A 25745-nucleotide genomic window follows, 5' to 3' on the forward strand; every position below is an offset into this window, starting at 1 on the left:
CAAGTGTTAAATGAGTGACCAACACAAGACATCCCTTGAAAAAAAGGAACCTTTAACAAGAGTGGCCTCAGCACAGTGACTATCCCCATGTTATCACAGTCCCAGCAGAGCAGAAAGGGAAGTGCACTAAGCCAAGCAGTGACCATTCCTCCCCAGCACAACCTTTTCATTGTGGTCAGGAACTATATTGATCCCAAAGGTACCACAACTCCCACATTGTGAGCTGAACTAAGTTCCCTCTGGGTATCTGGTGCATGTCAAGTTAAAGACATTTGTTTTCTCTCAACTGGAGAAGGGTTAAAGACAGGAATCAAATTCAAGCAGTTGGTTTTTATCCTGTCATTCTACAGAATCATCCTTTCACTGGGGTTGTCATAGCATACACAGAAAACATTTTTCAGTCATCAGAACATGGCCTCTGTGGTAGGTTTCTGGTTTTGGTGGGTTTTGTTTTGCCTGTTGGTTTTTTTGCTTTAAAACCTGTAGAAAGTAAACAATCATATTAGGGAAAACTTAAAAGGGATGAATCCGGCTGGTCATATTCCTATCAAATGACAGGAGTTGAAAACTTGTGCTTCAAAGTATTCATTCACAAATACTTCCTCAACAACTGCAGAAAGGTATCAAGGAGATCCAACTGTAGAAGAGTTGAGTACTTACCTAGTTAGACACACACACAATCCCCCCCCCGCCCCCAATTTGTATCAAAGACCATCATGACTGCATATTGACAACTGCCTACTAATACAGTAGTCAGCAGGATGAATTTAAATATTTCAACTTCCAAAATCAAGAAATGAAATTAATCTAAAAATATTTTAATGTAGCAAGTTTGGCTATAGAACCAGTGCAAGATAAAGAGGACACCCATTGTATAACCAACTTTACTGCTTAATCTTAAGAGTAAGCTACAGATGCAACAGATTTACCATGTTATTTGGTTAAATTAAATACTGCGGTTAGGATCATGCTGTTGGTAGTTGTGACTTTACAGTACCAATGCTCAAGTTGGCTGTGTTAGTTTTACTGTAAGTAAAATGCAAGTTTACAGAGAAACAAAATAATTTAGTACAGTACGCTGTATTCGGTTTCATGCTTAGTCACAATGATAACGTCTTTGACAGATAAACAATATTTCAGCATTATGTTAATAATGCCAAAACACACAGGAATTTTAATGCCAAATTTACAACATAATACAGTGCTTAACAAACAGATTTCTCGAGTATGGTGGCCAAGTGAGAATGCTACACAGGACTGAGAAGCATCCAAGCACTACCCAGTGCATACGAAGTGAACCACGCTGACAGCAATGCTTTACTTTTTGATGGAGTTATTTTTGTAGAAGTTTGTGTCCCAAACATAATGCGATGTAAAATGAATGTTGAACCCTTGCCTCAAACATGAAGCAAACGGACTACATGTTATTTACAAACTTGAACCAGTAAAACCACTTTAAGAAAAGCATTGTGATCACTTGACAAAGATGACAGAGCTTGATTACTGTGTTACATGAAGTAGAATGGTAATGAAATTGTAAACAAATTTTAACCAAATTAGGTTAATGCATCTACTCCTAACTCAAGAACATTGTCATTTCTGCAAACAATGATTTTTAAAGCTAAGGACACTATCAGAGGTTTTATTTTTGTTTAAACCCAAAACCGATAAAAATCTGGAAGCTAGCAAATCATTTTGTTCGCTATTACCCTTCATTAACTTCTCCACTGTGTACTTCAGCAAAAATTTCAAAATTCCTGTTTTTGCTAACTCTGCTTCAACTTAAGTAGCTGGTAGCAAAGTTGAAGCAAACACTATCAACACTTGAAAATCCCTACTCAAGAGTGGTTTGGTTTTCCACTACTGGGGACGAGATTAGACTGCTGGTATTGTTCTACATAGAAAACGAAACACTGAAGCATTCATTTTAAAGAAAAACTTCCTCAAAATTAAAAACAGGCTTTGCAAATATGCAAAGAAATATACAGGTAAAACATTTGAATCAATCACAGCAGCATCATCCTCATTCTTCCCCCCTACCTTCCAAACTAACAGCATTGCCAAAATGGCTGATGTGAAACTGATAGAATTAAATTAATTTAGAAGAAGTCTGGCTACAAAACAAAAAGAAATAAACTTTGTCCCTGCCGCATCTATTTTTTCTTGCATTTTGTAATGAAATCATGCAAGCATAAATGGGGTTGTGTTGGTTTTGTGTGTTGGGTGTTTTTTTTAAACAGGCATAAGAGTTGTACAAGACAAAACTGAACAAACTTTTGTTTCACTTCAGAAAGATTTTATATTACCAACTTATTTCTCTTCATAACTAAAAGCGATAAAAAATAAATTCATAGTAATAAAAAAACAACAACCCTGTAGTCGAACTGCTTTTTCAAGTATGTTTCTCCCCTCATGAAAGAATTGCATTAGCCATACTACAGATTAAAACCCATGTCACAATCATTAGGATTCAGACTGTAGGTCCAGATCTCCTGGAACTGGGCTCTGCTGGATCTCCAGCTGAGTTTACACAACTCTGGAAACAGGAGGCCTATAGGTAGGCACACATGCGTTACACCACTCCTCAACTCCCTGATTCTGACAACATCCACTATCACACCCCCATCGCATCTCTGGAACAGGAGAAATGGCACAGGAGCCACAGTGATCTCGGACAGGTACCATCGTTTGCTGATCAATCAGGTGCAAATCTGGTTTGTGCTGACAAAGATGCACTTTGCAGACCTACTAGACTGAAGAATTTTGCCCACAATATTTCTACATAGCACAGCATAATCACATCTTAGTATTTCATTCTGTCTGGAATTCACATCTCAATCTATTGCAATTATGGAAGCCAATGGAAGTCAATGAGAGGTTCTACAAGAGTTGGTCCCAGCATTAAACACTAATACATACAAAATTAAAAGGGGACAAACTTCCAAGTCACTATTAGTGATGGTGATAGGTTCAACTTTTCCTCCTTAAGTTCACCTCCCATTAATGCAAGAGAAAAAAGTGCAGCTTTGCAGCATGTTTGTTCACATCAAGTTTTTCCCCCAAGAACACATTTTGCATTAACAAAATATGGCCTACAAAGTTGCAAAGTGCACAAGCTGAAGGCACAGAGTACAAACACATAGGAAAACAGATTTCAAAATACCAAATAACAAAAAAACCCGAAGAGATAAAAGAAAAATCTGGAATTAAAAACTCCCTGACAGAAGATACATTTATATGGGACCAACTCTTAAAAGGTGACAATTTTTAAACTAATGAACAAATACTGCAAAATAATGAAACTTTATTCTTGTTATTTAAGTAAAAGCTCCAGAAAATACCTTGAAGTTTAAAAACTAATACACTGACGTGTTAACTAGTTTTAAGAATGTCCTTAAGAAAAGAGTGCAAAAAAGATTCTTCCATTCTAACACTTTTGGAAGCTGCTGATTTCGGCTGCCCATTTCCACTTTGAAAGGATTGTTTTTCAAGGTGCATTCCTCACAAAAATTACAGAACATGAATTTGTTGAGAGGCCAGACCAAGGAACCATGTCTTTCAAAGTCATCCCAATTGTAGCAGCAACTGACATTTTATTACATAAAGAAGAAAGTCCAAAACTCTTCTTTGAGGCATAGTTCGCGTCAGAGCTCAAGTATCAGCAGTTGCCAAAGGAGGCTCCGGATACCACCTGTGCTCCTCCAGTGTCTGTTCTGGCTAGGAATAGAAGCTGATCCAGTATATTCACTATCTGTACCCCCTGGAGCTTGCACAAGCTGATGAGCCATCTGAAATTATAGAAAAAGTTCAAGAAATTCTCTCATATTAAACTTTCACCTTATGTCCTTCCCCTCCCACCTCCCCAACAACCCAAAATCCAGCAGAGCCTCCTAAACGTTTACAGTGTAAACTGAGTTGATATACCAAGTAAGCAGCTATTCGTTCATTTCAGGTTGTAGTAAGAGTTCATAAAATTGCACAACATTTTATGGTAGGAAATAAAGCAAACATACTCTGCTGAAAGCATAGGAAGAAGCTCAGCAGAAAGAATACAATAAAATGAACTGAAGTTAACACCACCACCAGAACAGATACTATTTCCCAATCCTCAAAGCTATTTAACAACCAGCAATCAGGACATTGTATATAAATCCTAACCTAGAATGTATGGGACTAGATCCTCCCCTGGCCAAATATTTAGTGAGTACAGAAGATAGGACCTTTTGACTGACTGCACTCAAATTAGGGATGTCTAGAGTAGAGCAACCAACTCAGAATGGAAATACCATTCCTCCCTGTGCTTCCTCCCCCTGACCCCTAATCTCTATTGGGGGGCATTAAGGGAGAAGTGAAGAACCTCCTAATTAAACATGCAGCAGGAGACTTCATCTACAAATGGAAGACAACTTTCCAAATACTGCCTTCAGTACTTCAGTGCAGGTGGATCCCATGTTGTATTAGATAAGTAATTGAGGACTCCAATTTGAAAAGCACAACCCTTCCAATACCTCTGTTGTCAACACACATCACCAGCAGGTGATATATCTCAGAGGCAGACTGTATCATCATGTCTTTGCCTGTGATGTGTATCCTGACCAGGAAGAGACTTGGAACAACTACATTCTTTTTCCTTAAGACCTCCACTGTGTACTTAAATGAAGTGGAAGTATCTTGGCCTCAGTAGCTAGGACATCTCAGTACCTTACAGGTCAGCTGTGGGACTCTAGCACAGTTAGCCACGCTCTAGACCCAAGAAATTTGTATCGTTACTTGGAATGGCAAGTGTTACACTGGCAGACAGCTAGCTGCAATGTGGAGATGCAGCCTCTGACACCTTGCCACCGCCCAGACACCCAGAAGCCCACCACTAGCTCTACGCCCACACAGCAGGGACTGCAGCACAGTGGAGGGCAGGGTTAGACGCATACTTACTGTAAGTTAGCTCTTCTCCAGCTCTCTTGCGTGACTGGTCACCTCTAGGAAAGAAGGTCAAGAAAGGTATTTTCATTTTAAGAAAACAAAAACAACAGTGAAATATCTCATAAAAATCATCAACTTTTACAGACTTTAGAAACAAAATGCAAACATAGTAGCAATAACACATCACTGCAGGATTCTCAATTTACTAAAACTGAAGTATAAGCTATATTTTATAGATTTAATTAGCTCATCCTTTTGTAAAGATAGTAGGCTCGATTTTATAGGGTAATTTTTTTTATAAAGTGAAGATGACGAAAAATTGTTCCTACAGTGTGCTCTTAAGTCATGCATAATATTGTTCTCCTTAATTCAAACTTCTCAACCAAACTTTATATAACTACATGAAGAACTCTGCATCTATCAGTCTAAAAAAGAAGCTCCTGAAAACCCAACAATTAGACTCTAAGCAAGTCTGTGCTGACAGCACTCCCTCTTCAAGCAGAAGATTTAAATAACTGAAGTTGTATAAACATTGGTTACATCATTGCTCCCGAAAACCCAAAAATCAAATTGCAATCTATTTGGAAAACATTTTTTTCCTTTTATTCTTGTGCGCACAAACTCTTAAAGCTGGAAAGTCTTGCTGCTTCACGAGTGTCTTGTGATGACAGATATGATATCTGTCTGGGAAGGACTGGGAAGCTGCCATACGAGGATAGGCTAGGAGAACTGGGTTTGTTCAGCCTTGAGAAAAGGAGGCTCAGAGGGGATCTCATCACTCTGTACCAGTATTTAAGGGGCAGCTACAAAGGAGATGGAGACTCCCTTTTACACGGAGTCACATGGAGAGGACAAGGGGGATAGACACAAGCTGCTCTTGGGGAGATTCTGACTGGACACAAGAGGAGAATTTTTCACAGTAAGGACAGTCAACCATTGGAATAATCTCCCCAGGGAAGGGGTTGACTTGGCCACATTGGACACCTTCAGGAGTCATCTGGTCAGGGTGCTGGGCCATCTTGTCTAGACTGTGCTCTTCCCAGAAAGGTTGGACTAGATGATCCCTGAGGTCCCTTCCAACCTAAGATTCTGTGTGATTCTATTGAAACTATTATATTGGAATCTCTCTTCCTTATATATTTTCACCACAGTAGTTATAATTTTACATTTACCTGCTGGAAGTTGGTAGAAATTGGTTTTTTTTCTAATAATACAAAGTGTTCTTCCCTGAAACCACTCTTAAATGGATGGATCTGCTGTCTATAGCTTGATTAAGGTCTGTCTTTCACAAGAGAAATACCACCAAGCAACTGGCTTGTGTTCCCACTTTCTACAGCAACAGTTTTTAATAGCGCTGATAAGCTGACTATTTCAGCTAGAACCTGATATGCCATTAATGCTGATGAAGATGCCTGACTGTGCTGCTCTCCTCACGGTTACTGCTGCAGAAAGTGCAGCAGCAAAAACATCACCATTTTTTGGCACAATTCTAGCAAAACAGATGATATTTCATGCTAACCCAAAGAGAACAGACTGAGCACACTCCTTGGTAAGAGAGACCAACGCTTTTATACATATGTACATACACATTTATATATGTAGGAATATAACCTCAAAACAATTCTGAAAGGTTATAAAAAAACATAACTTACATTCCTGAACACAGGAAGAGGCATATTACATCTTGAAATACATTTCAAGGCAAAATGCATTTCATATACCAATACAAAATGCCACGTAGCAAATGACACCACCTGTACTTCATTTTCCTTTTACCTGTGTCCTTTTAACGATGACAGACTACTCTAACACTTCATATAACCTCCATGTTTACCAGACTGCACTGACTCACTGGCAGTACAACCATGTAAAATGTAGTGTCCAAGCACATCCATCAGAGACTAAATTACATCAATCAGTTACTCCACTGCAAAGTTTTATTTTGCAATTTTATGTAATAAACTGAAAGCAAGCTACACAGAAACAGTAGTTGCACCAAAGCACAGGCTAGGGTGGGCCAATTTTCTAATCCTCCAAGACATACCAGAACTATTCACGTGGCCAATACCCAGAAGACCACATACTGCAGAAAGCCAAAGGGAAGAGCAGCTCTTAGAAATCAGACTCTGCAAACAATACGTGACACAGAAACCTTTACTTAGTTCTCCCCTGTACGACTATACTCAAGCCCTAATCTATTATTTGTCCCCACCACACAGGACAGAAACAGTTTCCAATGAATTTGCACTAGTTCCAATGCTAGAGAATTTCTTTTCTGCATAAAACAGGAGTTGCTAAAACATATTCTGAGGATCCCACTAAGTCCTTAAGAGAGCAGAGGCATCTAGCCATTGCAATGGTCAGTATCCTTCCTAGCCTTTTATATGGTATCCTCAGGATATTGCACCAGCCAAAGAGCTTTACAGCCAAGCTGATGAGCCCATCTTATTTTTGGGTTACTACAGAAAAATGGCTTTGAAATTGATTGGTTTTGTGCGTATGGACCGTTACTACTTGAAACTTCATTTTTAATTCTCTGTGAAGTGTGAAACCAGTAAAATGCAGTTGCAAGTACAACTAGTATAAGCCACCTAAGAATTAATAGGATTGAAAATTAGACAAAACTAAAATGTTCCTTTTTTTTTTGTTGTTCTGTGCATTACATTCTTTTGGACATTAGGAAGCATTTCTTTGCTGAGAGGGTGATCAAACACTGCAACAGTCTTCCTAGAGAGGTGGTCGATGCCCCGAGACTGTCAGTGTTTAAGAAGCATTTGGACAACACCCTTAATAATTTGCTTTAACTTTTGGTCAGCCCTGAAGTGCTCAAGCAATTGGACCTGGATGATCATTGTAGGTCCCTTCCAACTGAAATAGTCTAGTCTATTCTACTGTCAGCATAATATGCCTACTCAGTTTCAAACAGTCTAAAACTTCTATTTCCTGGGCCAAATGCACTGCTTTTCTCAGCCCAAGCTCTTACAGCTTTCTTTTTACTGTTTTAACTCATGCTTATCTATCAAAAAACTATTTTCCTCAATAGAAAGCCTTACAAGGAGTGAGCCTACCACACCATTTGCATTTGGGTCAGTCACACAGTTTTCTGAAGCTGAATAATTCAACAAGCTTTGAAGAGAGAGAGTTTACCTTTGAGGAAAACTACACAAGTATGAAATCCAGGAGTACATCTAACACTAAACATACCCACATCTAGGGAAGGTTCAAATGACAGCACCAGATTCTCAGTGTTACACTGGTAACAGGAAAGATGAAGATGAATTCTCTTCATGCAGAGATGAACCTCTTCGGAACAGAGCAACAGCTTCCCCAGCCTGATCTTGGATTGTCAGTGTCATGGTTTTAGCTGGGATAAAGTTAATTTTCTTCACTCTAGCTGGTATAGTGCTGTGCTTTGAACTTAGCATGGAAAAAAAAAATGTTGAGATAACAAATAGGTGTTTTGGGCTGTTGCTGAGTAGCGCTTCTACTAGTCAAGGATATTTCTAGCTTCCCATGCTCTGCTGAGTGCACAAGAAGCCGGGAGGGGAGGGGGCACAGCTAAGAGAGCAGATTCAAACTGACCAAAGGGATATTCCATATCATGTAACATCATGCCCAGTATGTTAACTGGGAGGAGCTGGCCAGGGGAGGGAGGAAGCAATCGTGGCTCGGGGACAGGCAGCGTCGGTCGGCGTGTGGTGAACAGTTGTATTGTTTGTGTTTCTGTGGTTTGGTTTTTTTTCCTTTTTTTCCCCTTTCCCTTCCTTTTCCATTTTATTATATTAACATTAGTGTCATTATTATCATAAGCATTATTATTATTATATTGTAATCATTAAACCATGCTTATCTCAACCCACAAGTTCTTTTGCTCATCCAATTCTCTTCCCCATCCCACGGGGGGGGTGGGGGTGTGTGTGAGCGAGCAGCTGCGTGGTGTTCAGTTGCCAGCTGAGGCTGAACCACGACAGTCAGACTACTGCAAAAGTGGTACACTGCTGTGGTGAAAGCACTGTGCTTCCATCTAGGCAGTTACGTAGAAGAGCACAGAGCAACAGGCACTACCCAGAGCGAACAATATGGGTTATGAACATTTTCCACTGCCTCTTTTACTGTTTGTTCTTCCCCCCATTCAGTACTCAGAAGAGAAAAGCCTATTTAAAATAAACACCTTGACTGTAAAAATAGCTCTGAAAGTGGAATGAGAAGAAGTCATCAACTGACATTTTCAGAAGCATCATGGAAAAAAAAACAGTCAGCTTATAGAAAATAAACAGCTGAAGCAAAAGCTGAACAAGAGCATGATCATGCATTAGAAGCACAATCTAAACACAGGGGTACATGACTGTAAGCAATCTGTTTCATTAAAATATTTCAAGACTTCTGACCACCTACTTTTTGGTTCCATCTGCAGGGTTGCTAGTACTCAAAATGTGGAAAATAAGACCGTTGTCTTATACTGAGTTGTGAAGGTTATTTATTAACTTTGAAATTATTTTTCATTATTTTTAGATGTATCCATTTTTACCATTTCAGCATTGTCCAGCACAATTACTACTGAAGACTAATAATTATTACCTAGTAAATCCATTCTGCATAAGCTCTCTTTGAAGTTTCTGGTCTTGAGCAGCATATTCCTGAAGCTCAGATTCCACAGCAGGGGGTAGAATATTTGGGATGAATTTAGAAAATAAAGCTGGTGCCATCTGTACCCATTCTGTAAAAAGAGGGAAAGCAAGAATAAAACATGTGGAAGATATCTTTCGTGAAAATTTTACTCTTCGACAAATGTAACTATGCTCTATTTTAAGTACTTTTTAGGATCTTGAATTTAAAAAAAAAGCAAAAAACACAAAACAAAACAAACAAAACCCAAAAAACCCCAAACCAAAACCATCCCCAAAACCCACAGAAAATAAGCAGAACAAATGATCAGACCATTAAAATCCAATGTTTACATGTAGATAAAGGAATTACTTTTTTTTTTGGTCATCAACCTCATTATAAATTGAAATTCAGTTCTTGCTGCATCTCACAGGGGCTGCTGAATCTCTGGACACTCTCAAGGACAGGCACTGATGATCAGCAAACTGACCTTGATAAGCAGATCATTGGTAACACTTTACCGTGGGGAAGCATATTCACAAAGTTTACACATCTCTTCCCTGATCCTTACTTCTAGAAAAGTACAGTAATACCACATACAATCCTGCTTCTGCCTCCCCCATTTCAAATAAATTAATGCAATTCTCTCACTGATCTGCTGAAGCTTAGACAAACACTTTTTAAATGTCCATTATTGTCATGGGTTTGGCCAGGACACAGTTAATTTTCTTTGCTGTAGCTGGTATAGTGCTGTGTTTTGGACTTCGTATGAAATATTGGTAACACCAATGGTTTAGTTGTTGCTCAGTAGTACTTATACTAGTCAAGAACTTTTCCAGCTTCCCAAGCTCTACCAGGTACACAAGAAGCCGGGAGGGGAGGGCGCACAGCCAGGACAGCTGATCCAAACTGGCCAAAGGGATATTCCATATCATACAACATCATGCCCAATATATTAACTGTGGGACAGTTGGCCAGGGGAAGCAGCGAACATGGCTCAGGGACCAGCGGCGTTGGTCAGCAGGTGGTGAGCAGTTTTATTGCTGCTTGTTTGTTCGGTGCCCCACTGGGTTTCACCTCTCTCATTATCTTCCTTTTCATTATATTATCATCATCAATATTACTATTTTAATTATTACACTGTTCTTATCTCAACCCACGAGTTTTCTTACTTCTGCTCTTCTGATTCTCCCCGCCATCCCATGGGGGTAGGGGAACTGGGCAAGGAGCCACGTGGTGCTTAGTAGTTAACTGGGGCTAAACCATGACAATTATAAAGCTTTAACCTGTATTAGTTCAGCTTCAGGATAGAAATGTGATTTAATTTCATTACACTGAACATTGCCTTACAGGAGCAAGACAGTTTACCTTCAAGCTGCTTCAAGGCTGATTATAAGAAACAGAAGACTGAGCAAAGGATGAAAATTGGGTTTATAGCAACTGTGTAAGTTCTGAGAAAAATAAATACTCCTCAAATATTTCTGAAGCCAGACTTTCCAGCCATTACAGCAGTTATCTTAAGCTTCATCTTTACTTGGAAAAAAGGGATACTTCTAAATATATTCACTAAAGCACATCATGAGTTTTTATCCAACTCCCACATATGTTTACTTGGTTGATGCCAAGCTTCAACAGTCTTGTCTTTAATCAGTAAGCTGACTAAATAATCATTAGTAGCGTACAAGTGGTTTAAACAAAAACCAACGTACTAACCTCCATCATAGAATCATTTAGGTTGGAAAAGACCTTTAAGATCATCAAGACCAAACATTAACCTAACACTGCCAAGTCCACCACTAAACCATGTCCCAAAGCACCACATCTACACGTCTCTTAATACCTCCAGGGATGGTGACTCCACCCCTTCCCAGGGCAGCCTGTTCCAATGCTTGACAGCCCTTTTGGTGAAGATATTTTTCCTAATATCCAGCCTAAACCTTACCTGGTGCAATCTGAGGACATTTTCTCTCGTTCTATCACTAGTGACCTGGGAGAAGAGACCAACACCCACCTCACTACAGCCTCCTTTCAGGCAGTTGCAGAGAGCGATAAGGTCTCCCCTCAGCCTCCTCTTCTCCAGGCTAAACCCCCCCAGCTCCCTCAGCCGCCCCCCAGCACACTTGTGCTCCAGACCCTGCCCCAGCTCCATTGCCCTTCTCTGGACACACTCCAGCACCTCAAGGGCCTTCTTGTCCCGAGGGGCCCAAACCTGAGCCCAGCATTTGAGGTGGGGCCTCACCAGTGCCGAGCACAGGGGCACCATCCCTGCCCTGCTCCTGCTGGCCACACCAGTGCTGACACAAGCCCGGGTGCTGGTGGCCTCCTTGGCCACCTGGGCACTGCTGGCTCATGCCCAGCCGGCTGTTGGCCAGCACCCCCAGGGCCTTCTCCACCAGGCAGCTTTCCAGCCACTCTTCCCCAAGGCTGTAGCATTGCATGGGGTTGTTGTGACCCAAGTGCAGGACGTGGCAGTGAGTCGTCTTAAGCCTCACACAATTGGCCTCAGCCCATTGATCCAGCGTGTCCAGGTCCCTCTGCAGAGCCTTCCTACCTGCGAGCAGATCAGCAATCCCACCCAACTTGGTGTCATCTGCAAATTACTGAGGGTGCACTTGATCCCCTCATCCAGACAGTTGATAAAGATATTAAGCAGAACTGGCCCCAACACTAAGCCCTGGGGAACACCACTTGTGACCAGCTGCCAACTAGATTTAGCTCCGTTCACCACAATTTTTTGGGCTCAGCCATCCAGCCACTTTTTTATCCAGTGAAGAGTATGCCTATTCAAGCCATGAGCAGACAGTTTCTCCAGGAGAATGCTGTGGGAAATGGTGTCAAAGGCTTTACTAAAGTCCAGGTAAATAACACCTGCAACCTCTCCCTCATCCACTAAGCAGGTCACCTTGCTATAGAGGGAGATCAGGTGAGTCAAGCAGGACCTGCCTGTCATAAACGCATGCTGACTGTGCCTGGTTATCCTATACGTGCCATGTGATGGCACTCAAGATGATCTGCTCCAAAACCTTCCCCAGCACTGAGGTCAGACTGACAGGCCTGTCATTCCCCAGATCACAGCAGCTCTCAAAAACCAAAAAACAACAACAAAAAAACCCTACCACCAAACCAAAACCTGAAAAAACCCTCACAAAAAGCTAACCAACCAACCAAACACAACTAAAAAAAACCTATAAGACATGAGACAGCACTTTTTGTCTTATGAAATACATAAAAAGGTGGTACATGTTACCTACTGAAAACCTACTGTTACTAACTTAGCCAAGCTAATAAACTGACTTGGAATTCACAACAAAATATACTGTGATAGGGTACTTCAAGCCACTGCCAGATCTTTATAGGTGAAGTAAAAAGAGTGTTTCAGATTAAATCCAAGTGGGCCAGCTAGCAGGCTGAGCCCCTGCCCAGGCTTCAGCATTTTTTACTGCAGCCACCACATGCTGGAGCTCAAATTAGAAGACAGTCTTTTCTGGCAACTTTTGAAGTCTAACAGCTGTCATGTACTTTCAACTTGAAAAGAAAGTGAAAGAAGAGAAAGAGAAGAGAAAGCCCATGGTCACCAGCCACTTTGCTTCTTTTCCTCTCTGCACTGCCTAATCAGACACTTCCCTGTGCTGCTCTAATCCCCCAGCACCTCCCAGTGCCCCCATTTTCTGCTTTACCTCCCCACTTCTCTGCTCGGCAGTCTCCGTGATACATCCAATAGAGCACGTCTCATTGAATAAGTGAGAAGCACTCACTACCTCAGAGGAACTCTTGCCCCGATTGATTCAGAATTCATCCTCAGGAACCAGCACCACCAAAGAACAGCCTTTTACATCACGGAGTCTATCCTGTGCTCTTTTGAAGTTCCTCAGTTTCTCAGAGGCCGAGAAGCTTGAGGTAATGTGTAACTGTTTAAGCAATAGCTTAAAGTCAATGACTGGGGTCTTCCTGTCCAGCTGTGGAAAGCAGATATCACAGATTCTAGGAACAATTTTTACACTTTAATATCTTACAGACATAAGACAACTATTCAAAATCTGATTAAGCCCATGATACCAACCCTAACGAGTATCTGTTGTGTTGTGAAGTACACAGCAAGACAGGGATCATCTGAAATGGAAAACTGGGAAATCACAAGTCCTTCACCTACAATATTAAGTGCAGTACAAGAAAAACACACTGAGATCCTTCCAAAGAATTATACTTTTATAATTATGTATACAGCCTTCCCCTCTGTGGTATTGAACATTTTATAAAAATGAAATTAGTATTGCCTTAAAAATGATGGCAGGATGTTAATTTTGCTGTTGTAAAAATAATCCTTGCTTACTGAAAGTGCTTTATCCATACATTTTGTAAATGGAGGGTCCATCATATTCCTGGCTTGTATACATGCTAAACATTGCACTAAAGCTTTTTGTAAAGCTTTCCCATCCTCATTTCTATTTCTACAAGTAGGGATTGCAAAGCAAAAATACGCTGAAGCTCAGACAAAATCCTTCCCTCAATCATACCAAGGTAAAAAGAGTATCAGTATTGCAAAAGGAAAGGAAGCGCGTACCATTTATTTATGGATATCTTGAATACTTACCATTTCTAAAGTCTTTTCAAACACAGGCTAGTGCTCTACTCAGTTCTCCAAAACTTACAGAACCAGAGATTTTGGTACAAAATTGATTAAAATTTGCAACAGCATCCTCCTTTCAATATAACTGCTGTTGCACAAGATGTCAGGATGTACTCACGAATTAAATTAAACTCTTCCATGAAATAATACCAACCAAATAACGGCTTCATAGAAGAAGCAGTCATTCATCTCATGTCAAAGATCTGGCTGTTTGAAGTGCAACTCACAACATAACTTTCACCACTTCAATACTTCTAAACTTCTGCCATGACTGACTCATTAAACAGCCTTCTTTCTTCACTTCTACAGAGCAAAAGAAATAGGTCTTCCCTTTGTTGCCAGAGCAGAGAGTTGGGTTGCTTTTTTAAAATTAATTTGGTATTCACATGGTGCCTTGTGCAGGTCACAGATGGGTAACAAGAAGAACCAGGGCCTTTGCATAGTAGAACTAAGAATTATGATGGACAGAACACAACACGTGTTTGTTTGTTTGTTGAGTGTGTATTAGACAGCAACTGTATATCCGTTCAGGAAAAAATATCCCAGGCGCAGTACGAGAGACTCCTAGAAACATCTTCTGTTTTTACCTGGTCGTAGTGTATACAGGCCTTTCACGATATTTGCCATGGTTGAAGGAGTTATTTGAAACGGCGTTGACTGAGCTTCCAAAAGTAAAGCTGAAATAAAATTAAGAGAATCAGCAATTTCTCTAATGAAGAAATATAGGCCATTACACATATATTTTTGTATCAAAGAAATACAGTAGTCATGCTTTTTTTGTTGTCTGATGTCCTCACAAAGGAAACAGACAGGTATCTGACACATTAATTCTCAAGAGTAATAAGACATCACTTTTAAATAGAAGTAGTCTGTTCAAATTATGTATGATGAAAATGTGAAATAACTTATTTTTCATCAGTTTTCAGACAGGCAGCAGGAGTTGTGAGGAAAAACCAAGCCAGTGATGGCTTTAAGTATTCAGATGCAGAACCGAAGTAAACAATTTATTTTTAGAAGCACTCTCATACTGAGTGTGCTAAACACCTGGAGATCCACGAATCCTCACTTTACAGTATTTTGCAACTTGTACATGAAACTTAAGGATGGATTTTGAAAGTCTATGGATGAAGTACAAGGGGTGTAAAAAAAGTAAAAATCAAATAAGAAAAGTTGTTCTTTTAAACACAAGTGAACATTTTTATTGCATTCTTGGTATCTTCTGTAGTAAACACTGCAATAATTGCACCTTCCTCTTGCAAAAAAAACTGGCAATAGCATATTTACTGCTTATATTACAATACCCAGGCCTTTATATACTACCTTGTATTTATGTGAGGTTGGTACATACATCTGAATTACAGGAACAAAAAAAAAAAAACAAAATAAGAAATCAATAAGGTTTAAGCCAACTGCTGCCTCTCAGTTTTTATTCCTCTACAAAGGAGTTGAGCAATATACATGCCTTCCTGTACCCACTATGGAGAAGATAAATGACTCTTATAATTCTACCTAAAGGGGATATCTCTTGAGTTTACATTGTAGAGACTCTGCCTTTTAAGCTTCAGAGCACCTCCAGTTCTAGCTTCAGCATCTGGCACTGTAGTACTTACCATAAAAAGAAAAATCTCCAGTAGCATGTTTTTCCTTTTTCTGAAACTGTTTAAGTAGCTCATGTATTAGGAAGATTAAAAAATAAAGTATTTTTTCTAACCTTCAAGTAATCAGAGTTGATATATTTAACTGTTTTATAGATTAATTTATTTTACAAAGAACCATTTTAAAAATGCTTGTTCCTCTCAGCTGAATCCTTGAGGGGGTGACAGCCTGTGATTTGTTTTGAAATGACATGTTCACAGCCTCACATATTTCTAGCCTCTTTCCTAAAGATTATTCCAACAGCCTCCTGGCAGCCAAGAAAGTTGCAAATCAGAAAATTAAAAAGGGTGTATTACTTTATAAGGAAGATATGTAACAGTAATGCATATTCCAAATAATGTGAGTGTATATACATCTATCTATATTTAATTAGACAGTAGCTACTCCAGCCTAAGCTTCCCCAATAGATTTGCAAAGTGTCCAGAGAATTATAAATTTGTTCTTCAAATGTAGACCTCAAATTATATTCCCAATATATGTATAACAAATTATTTAAAACAAAATAAGCCTAGGAATTAATACTGACATAAAGATCACAAAAGTCCAGAGTTAACTCACTTGAACATTTTGAAACATGTTAAGAAAATTAACATCGCTTCTTGAATTTATTCCTGATAAACTGAAAGTTGTGCTCTTAGTAGTGTCCAAGTTATAACTAGCAAAAGCAGTTAAAAACTATTTCAGAAGATACTTTATATAACTGCCTATGTACGGGGCATACTGTGGGAGGGAAAGAAGCTATTCAGAGTTGCTTTGGGGACAAACACAGGCATTAACGGATGCTGCCCACAGCTACATAACTAGCTAGAGGGCACCTGACTACTTGGACACCCCTGAGTAAGTGAAAAATTGCAAGCCACACTCATTTCAACTACGGATGAAATCTGAAATACAGTGCCTATACTCTGAGCAGTTGTACGTACTGTCTTTTTTTTTTTAATAACAGAAAATAAGTAGACAGTAAAAATTTTATTTTATGGTCTATATGGATCAAAGACAAGAGGTGATGAGCGCACCAGACTGGCAGCCCACCTCATTCCTCTCCGCCCATGTTATTAGAAACATACTGGGGGTGCAAGGCGCTCTACCTTTTCTTCCTCCCTTCCAGTTAATGGAAACTCCCAGAGCACTCCCACAGCACTCCCACAAGTGGTCCCTTGGCACGTTCAAGGTGCTCACCAACAGAATTATTTGTACAAGCAATAGTTTAAGAGGACAGTTTACCTCTTGAGTACAGCTCATCATTATAAACATGCAATATTATTTGTCACGTGAAGGTAATATTCACCCATGAAGCTCATTTCAGTTGTGATCCTTTGAGATAATGTGAACAGACACATTTGCAATACAAAGCAAGTGTAATGAACAGCCAATTGTTTCTGTTCTAGATTACTGACCAAATTACCTGGCATTAGAAAGGGATTTCATGAACAAAATCAGTGGAAGAATTCATCTGGAGATCAATTATCCAGAAATATCTTGTTCATGACTTTATTGCAGCTTCATAAGTTAACACTTCTATCTTTGTTTCTGCAACTGCATACACCACATACTACAATGCCAATTTAAGTTGCACGCTTCTGATTTAGTGTCAATAAATGCATGCATGATGGCATTATATTAAGCAACAATATAACAAAGTAATGGCATGTATTTCCTGCTACTCAACAAAGAAAACTAAAAGAATACACTATTCATTAAACCATACAGTATAAACTAATCCGGCCTACACCTTCTCCAAGAGTTAGATATCAATGCCTGAAGAATGAATAGCACTGCTGTAGGATATGCATTTTTAGAATTATTTCCATAAGAATGAGCAAGACTCCTCTCTTTGGATAGATCCAGAAAGTCTCAACACTGATTTATAGACAAAGATACAAATAGATAAAAAAATATAAAACTTCTTTGTACACAAAGTCATCTTCAGTTTTGCACTGAAACCTACCTAAACATTCAATCCTATATCACTCCTTAAAAGAAGGTCACTTAAAGTCAAGGAATAGAAACAGCTGTGCCAGACATGCTGAAGTTTTGTTATTTTACAATCTTAAAGACCTCCAAATATTTATACTTTGGCTCTTGCTTTATTAGAGTAATTAATGAGACTCTACAACATAGAAGTTGCACAGACTCCTTCTACCTACTCCCAGAAGCTCCTCCACCTGTGGCATTTGCAGGGTGAGGCAGAATAAAACTAAACCTCAGATGAATGACAGCGGTAATGACACTGATACTATCTGACCACCTCCACAGCATTTATGAACTAATATTGCATTTTACAGACTAAAAAACCAATATGCAGTGACATTAATTAGTGTGCAAATAGCCTCAAAAATAACTCATGGCAGAATCAAAGAAGAGAAGTGTGGCTTCCCAGGATAAAATGCTTTAATTGCAGAAAGATATAAGACACTTTGAAATATTGTTGAACGGAGGTGAGACAATACCCAGGATGGCCTTGGGACTTTTTTTTGAGGAACAGTGGATGAACTATACTGGAGTAAGTGAGGTATGAACCTGCAGCACTTCAGGTGCTCTGCAGTAGCCACATTACTCCACTACTGCACAGTAACACTGAAGAAGCTCATCCCTCAATGAAGGCTTAATCTACTTCCTAATTAGAGTGGGGTACTTAGGGAAGATCTGTGACGCCAGTAATTCCAGGAGTAGGAGATTATATCTTAACAAATTCAGACTCACTTGTTCATAACTCAACATTGACTTGCAAAAACTAAGAGTTAGCTATTCTAAAAATCTTTTTCTATCCTTTAACATTACTTTCAAAACAGATTTATTTTGCTTGGAAAAGATGTAATTTTTCTGGCAGACTTCTGCATGCTAGTGCACAAGATTTTTTTTCTTCCTTTGCAGTAATCTAATAGAACTTCAAAGTAAGATATTTTAACAAATCATACATAAGTATGGCTTAGGCAGATGTGTTCAAAGTTGTAATTATTCAATTATGCACTTAAAATTATAAAGTGTATTCTCATTATAAGCAACTCCAACAGCTTCCACAGTTAAGGCGTTAGTCAGCTGCTGCTCTCCAGTCTTCAACAGAAGCAGAACCGATTGCTTAACGAAGCTGCAAAGTAAAACAAATGTATTCCAGTTCCAGAGACAAACTGTGCTCTTTCCTTAATTCCAATATGCATGCAATATTAATATTATTTTGCAGAATAACATCTTTAATATTTCCACAGAACTTGAGCCCTTACACAACTGTACACGAGATATACAGGGATGCACAGAAGTAACGACGGAGCTGTCACCAGTGCACAGCCTGAACAAACCTTAATAGCACAGGCTCACCTGGCAGTTCTGCCCTTTAGGAATATCATCAGATCACACGTAGTCAAATCTATAGTATACTAAGTAACCTTTCTCTCAGCTAAATTATATCAGGTCCATCTGACCACACACACCCTTCTACTTCACTGCGATAACATCAGATTCACCTTGTACATGGTTCCCATACCCCAGCTTTACTCCCAAATACAGTCCATGCGAAGGACTTTATTGAACCCCACATGCCAACAGCAATTCCACAGCCAGGGAACTGCTATGGCTGGCGCCCAAGACATGCCTGTAGGTTTTTGTTGTCAGTTTGGGTTGAGGTTTTTTGGGAGGCTGCTTTTTTTTTTTTTTCTTTTCCTTTGGCATTTTGAGTGTTTTTACCTGCTACCTATTTAATTATTAAATTGACTGATGAATTTTGATCATATATTACCTTTTCATTACTTAAGCCCAGGTACAATTTGTACATGTTAACTATCGATCTAGAACTTCAAAAGCCTTTTGCATGAAAACTGACCTTCCCTCTGGCTTAACCTTCATGATTGCAGTTACAAACTCCTCATGGTTCTGAATTTCTATCTTCCTTTAAACAGAATTAAAAATAAAATTTTTAAGCAACTTAAATTCTTCAAAACTTTGCAATGAATGAAAATATAGATTAGAAAACAAATGTAAAAAGTTGTATGTATTGCTATGCTTTTGCCACTAGGCATTTAATAAAACCATATATTACTTTAAAAATATTCATTACACAGCCCAAAAGCTTTAAGCATCTAATAAAAATGCTACAAAATAAAAATTCCAAATCTTAATCACAAGGAAAATATTCAGTGTTGTAACAAGAACAAAGATGAAAAACAAAGCTATAAATGTAGAAACATAGACTTTTGGACTTCTATAATTAGACAATAAGGTGATATTTTCATGTTTAAAATTTTATGAAGACTTATTTAAGTGGGAACATTATTTCTATTTCTTTACTGAGGAGCCAGAATAAGCATGACAATCATTATTTGAGACTGGATTTTCCAATTTAAAAACTGCCTTGCTTTGAGGTGCTGCAACTTAAATCGATATGAAATAAGAAAAACAAGAAACAGCTGTAACTTTTTTTAAAAACTTAGTCTTTGATGAAAAGGTTAGTTCAGTGACAAAACTTTTGTGTAGATTAAGTGTTCTTTAAAGAATATGAGCGTACTCGGTAACAGTTGGTAACAGTACTGTTTCCAATATGGTTACAGCACAATTACTTAACCCTGTCAAATCACAGCTACCACTTCGATATTAGTGATACCACCCTGACACTGGTGAGTGTGTTATCCTTGATTATTCCACCAGATCCACAGAGCACAGAGGGTATAAGATGAATAGCTACAAAACCTATCCTACACAGCCGTTTAGAGTGTCAGAGTACCTGATGAGGTCTAAGAAGAGGCTGACACTAAAGTGCCAATTCCATGTTTTGAAGGAGGAACGGCCGGTCATCCTGCAATAGCAGTGCCCCACCACACTCCCCACATGCTGGAAAAGAAGTGCAGTTCATTTTCACTACCAGTTGTCTGTGTATACTAATATTTGGAACGAAGACAGGAAGGAAGGAAAGGAAGGAAAACATTGTTTTAAGGTTAGAATGGGAATTTGAAGTGGAGATAATGGGATTAAACTACTTGCCTACGTAGAATAAGCCAGAAATTAAACACCGAACAGATTCACAATCCTGTAGACACATAAAAATCTTCAAAAGTAATTTTTAACAAAAAGCTAGATAATAAATGCATCTGTCCCTACATCTCAAAAAAGACCCTTTATGCTATAGAATCTTCTTGCCCCCAAAACATTTGCTGTCCCAAGCTGGTATTTCAACAGTTTTATAGCTGGGAGAAAAGCAAATAATCTTTTTGTTGTAGAGGAATTCTAACAGAAATCACCCCATTTTAGTCTGGTACAAATACACTGGAATAGATCAGTATTTTCTGCTAGTGCTCGGCTCCCTTGCTTCATTTTTAACACCCTCAGGAAGGAATCTTCTAATTTCATTTTACCTACCCAGACATGTAGTTACTCCACAAGCAAGTAATTTTGCCTTTTTTCTTTTTTTAAAGTAATCAACCAATATATTTTTCTGTATCATTCTTAAAAAGTAAGAAACATATCTTTGTGAAGGTGGCAGAGTAAGGTTATGCAGATTTTCTTCTCACGTTTTTCCTTAGAATGTGCAAAATCAGTAAGCAATGCAGCATCTAGGGGCTGAGCAACATCCATTTCTCACTGAAGGAAAGAGTTTCAGCAATCAAATGGGACTTTTTTTAACAACATATTGCTTCTGCCATCACAGTAGTCGCTGTCTCTCAAAGAAAAAAGAATAGTGATTTCAATTGCTTAAGGAAAGATTCTATATTAATGCTTTAGTTCAGATTAGAAATGTGCTTTTGAAGCAAATTCGTTGATCATCCCGCTTACTGCTCCTTGGTTCATGTGACAGAGCTGCCTTGGAGCATATTAACTTAATTCCTTTTAGGCAAGATTAAACCAGATGTGCTCGAACTGCTAACTGGTCTAGTCCTGCGTACGGAACACATTAGCAAGTGTGAAGTAAAACTCTCCAAAACACAGGCGAACACAGTCTTCAACACCAACACGTAGGTGTTTCATACTCTACATGTGCTCCCTTTACACCACACCACTTATTAATGTAGATGTAGCCTAAACCATGCAAGGAAACCTTCAGCTCTTCCTACAGGGCACATACCTTTCAAGATGTAAACCCATGGTCATTGAACTTTTGTAGCACAAAACCTATAATGATGCTCTATGCACTTTTGCCAAGACGAGGACTCTGGGCTACACTGACTTTTCATCCAGCTGAGTACAGCCATTGAAGAACAAGTTCATTTATGAAGCTAACTGCTACTTCCTTATGAAGCATAAGCATTAGATCTGACATGGAAATAAGACACACAAAGAACAACTTCTTGAATATAAATCTAGAAAGGCAGTATACAAGAAGGGTGGGGGCAATGCTTTCTGTAAGAAGCTGAAAAATAATGAGTGTCTCCCCCTTTTTCAGGGGATTTCTCTGCAGTTTGTGAGTCAAGGCAAAGACAGCTTGCTTCTGACATGCAGATCATTTGAGACAGATGTCAAAAGGGGGGGAAGAAATGCTGACTAAAGCAGGGAAAAAGTCAATCCAATCCACCTTTTTTCTTGTCTATCTCTGCCAAAGGGTGAGGCATAGGGAGTGAATTTAAAACCCCAACACACCAAAACAAACCCCATGTTGTCTGCTGTAGCTGTATAGTCAGGCTACGAACCTGGCATCAATCACCATCCTCTCAGCCTTCTGTACTGCTCCCCTTCTCCTGGGGTATGCACAAACAAAAGCTAGATGTGGAATTTATTAACAAAAGGCATTATGTCATAGCAATATGCAGCCAAAAGAGATGAGGGTCCCTTGCTTCAACGACATCAACAGGCTTCTGGAGGTCAACGCAGCAAAACACATCTGCTAAGTTGTATGTCTGGGTGCCCATGCAGCAACAAACCCTCTCCAGCTTACCCACTGCACAAACAGCAAACCTCTGCAAAGGCGACATGCTCCCTGCTGCATTTAGCAACCTCTAACCGTTAGAGCTTGATACATTCTCTGTAATTTTGTATTAAATTTGTACCTGCTGCAACCAAAAAGGACAGTTAGCTGTTAGCAACCTTCTCCAACTTTCGGGTTAACTTTTCTGGTGCTTTTCAGAAGCACCAACACAGTGGAAGTGTGTCATCTCTATAAAGGAAAACCTTTTTGAACATAAACAGCCCTTCCATTGAACTATAATATACATCCAGCAAAAAAATAAAAATTAAGAACATGGAGCAGCAAGATATCTTCATCTCAGCTGAATCCAAGTGACACAACTGGGAAGAAACAAAGCTGTCATATGTAAGACTCTTCAGAGGAGTTTTTCCCAGTAACTAATTAGAAACTGCAAACACTGAAATAGGCTGTGATTGTTCCCCCTCCCCCAGACTACTTACAAAGAACTTCTTCCTCAGAAAACCACGAGAAAAGCTGCTACTATTGGTGAATACACGTGATACATTTTCACACTGGGTTTTAGGTCTGAACTTGCACAAGCACTGAACATGCAGAACTACATTCAACAATTGCCTACATGCTATTAGAATCCACATACAGATAACTGCCCTGTATCCTCAGGTTTCAGTAGCTAATTCTGTAATTGCCATGATATATATAATGAACAAAAAATTATGACAGCCAGAAGTTGAGACCTAATGCTTTAATCCTCAGCAATAATTTTGCCTAGATTTCACGTTTTCAAGCCTATGCTCTAGTTATGAGTCAGTAAATTTCAGGGAATTGCCTCATTCACAATCCGTATTATCACCTTGGATCCTGGTAACAATTAAGACCCATGAAGACCTGGGCCCTATTTATTCTACAGCATTTTTGCCATGGTCCAAGATGTTTCCTTTCCTCTGGATAAGAGGAACTTGTTTCTCTGACCTATTCCTGACAGAGCAGATCAAGTATGGGAATACACAAACATCATTGCTTACCCCAGTCAATAGGAACAAAATCAGAAGTGTTGAAGAAAGCAGCTTTCCTTCTGACAGAGGTCACTTGACTCCCTAGTTGAGTAACTTCTGTCCAGAAGTACAGGCAAATGCTTCTTTGGAAAGAATCAGCTTGTACTGAATGATACCTACCAGTACACTGCTCCTGCAAGAGTAGAAACCGCTTCCTGAACACAAAATACTAACATGGAAGGAAAGAAACAGCTCACACACAGACAGACAGAAATGGCCTAAGTACTACAGTGATATGCAATAGCCTACTACTTATTTGGAAGTGTTGTAATCAAGCTGACACACCCTATTTCCACAAGAAACACCATTATAGGCAAAAAATAAGGAGAATTCTGTTCCTCGGATTGTCTTCTAAAACTGCTTTCACCTTTATGACCCGTTTAAGTTTTGTTACTTTTCTTCTCAATATGGTTATGTTGAGAACCTCATCAACCCTCCCAGAGCAGGACTCCAGCCTGGCACTCACCTTCCTTTCTTTAGTTTCTGGAAAGAGAACAGGAGTAATTGCAAACTCTGGTAACTGAGCACTCTTGTAATCGGAAACCGAGTGATCTATCCACCAAGCAGAAACAACAGTATGCTGTTAACAGCTTTTCTCTTTTGTTACATTTAAAAGCAAGCTTGTTTTGGGCACTAAGCAGCCAATGTCAAGAGAAAAAAATAGCAGTTACTTGCAACTACCATCTGCCATTCAATTTTACCAAATGCAAATACTAAAAGAGAGTTTCAGGAGCTGTTACACTTTTTCACCACTGAAGACAGTTAAAGTTTGCAATAATTGCCATTTTTCTAGAAACAAGAACAAATACAGCAAATGTTTCCAGGGCACTGAGATTACAGTCCAGGAAACCCAGGTCTAACCTAGCAGAAGAGACAGTGGCTGCAAAAGGAGAAAAAAAACCCACGCATTTCTGAATTTTACTGCTTACAAGTCATCTCATGCAGGACTAGCAGGAACAAAGATAACCTTCTCCATCACCCCTTCCCTAGTGACACGGGGATATTATCTGCACCTTCCCTCCCCATTTCTGAAGCTTCTTGTAAATAAGATGCTATATCTTTGCTTGTTACATTCAGTTAAGCACTTCTGCACATAGCAACTTCTCCCAAGCCATTTAATACAGCAGTCTTATCAGCAAGAGCCAGCTTTGGCTTTGTAAAGAAAATAATCAGGTTATATTCACTTAGTTCAAATGCATCCACCTTAATTTGAAGAGCACTGACTTGATAAATATGTTAGTGTAAAAGTGTTTCACCAACACAACTGTGTTCATGGATCTGTGCATTATATAATTTTTTTTCAGTATTTAACTACTCAGAAGTGCTCTAGATAGTAGAGCTTTTAGAAAAAAACACACAAACCAAAAAACATTTCCTCTAGCAAAAAAAAAAAAAACCTGAACCAAATTGGTGTTTGTGCAGGCAAAATTTGTCCAAGGAAAGTTCTTTCTTCTGTAAGTAGTGGATTCACACCTTAATCACTCTATTTTCTGCAACTAAGTGCTCAGATAAGTGCTCCCACCACAGAGACCATTCTACCAGCAGTTCATTTTGCATCTTCCTGTCTTCAGCCACACAGCACAGGGACTAGCACTGACTCAACCAGGGGGAGTCTGAGCAAGATCAAACACTGAGAACTGTGCTGCACTCCTTTTCTGACTCCCCCCCCGCCCCATCTTTTGAAGTGGAACATGAACTTTTTGTTAAATCAAATGAACCTGAAATGTACTTACAGTCCTTCTGAACACAACTTCAAATAGAAATGCCACCTTCCAGGCTCTGATAGAATGACAAGATACTACAAACAAAAATGCCTTCATACGCAAAACATAGCAAATTTCAAGCGCAAGAGCAAATGTTATTCTCGTCCTCTGAGTCTAGATCACAAACTGATTTTGTTGTTTGTTTTTTAAAATAGAGGGAAGGCATGCTTCTTCTCACTGAAGTGGCAGCTGCAGCATCTCTTTAAAAACAGCCCCAGGATTCCATTTCTCTATATAGACAACAATTTCATTTACTTTAATTTCCTAAGCATGCC

General features: G+C 39.2%; 1 protein-coding gene across 4 annotated transcripts in view; it reads right to left on the minus strand.

Moving 5' to 3' along the window:
- Positions 1–1003: 1003 nt before the first annotated feature.
- Positions 1004–25745, minus strand: part of CACUL1 (CDK2 associated cullin domain 1) — a 53781-nt gene continuing 29039 nt past the window's right edge. For 2 of the 4 annotated variants that reach the window (XM_075107273.1, XM_075107271.1), the window contains 4 exons: positions 14740–14829; positions 9499–9637; positions 4933–4976; positions 1004–3788 (listed from right to left, as the gene is read on the minus strand). In XM_075107273.1, the coding sequence (XP_074963374.1) occupies positions 3748–3788; positions 4933–4976; positions 9499–9637; positions 14740–14829 (314 nt within the window). In that variant the 3' untranslated portion in view covers positions 1004–3747. Of the gene's footprint in view, positions 3789–4932; positions 4977–9498; positions 9638–13202; positions 13482–14739; positions 14830–25745 lie in introns of all 4 variants that reach the window. The other 2 variants (XR_012662783.1, XM_075107272.1) reach the window with 2 other exon arrangements.

The sequence above is a fragment of the Phalacrocorax aristotelis genome, chromosome 12 (assembly GCF_949628215.1).
Source record: "Phalacrocorax aristotelis chromosome 12, bGulAri2.1, whole genome shotgun sequence".
Taxonomy (NCBI): Eukaryota; Metazoa; Chordata; class Aves; order Suliformes; family Phalacrocoracidae; genus Phalacrocorax; species Phalacrocorax aristotelis.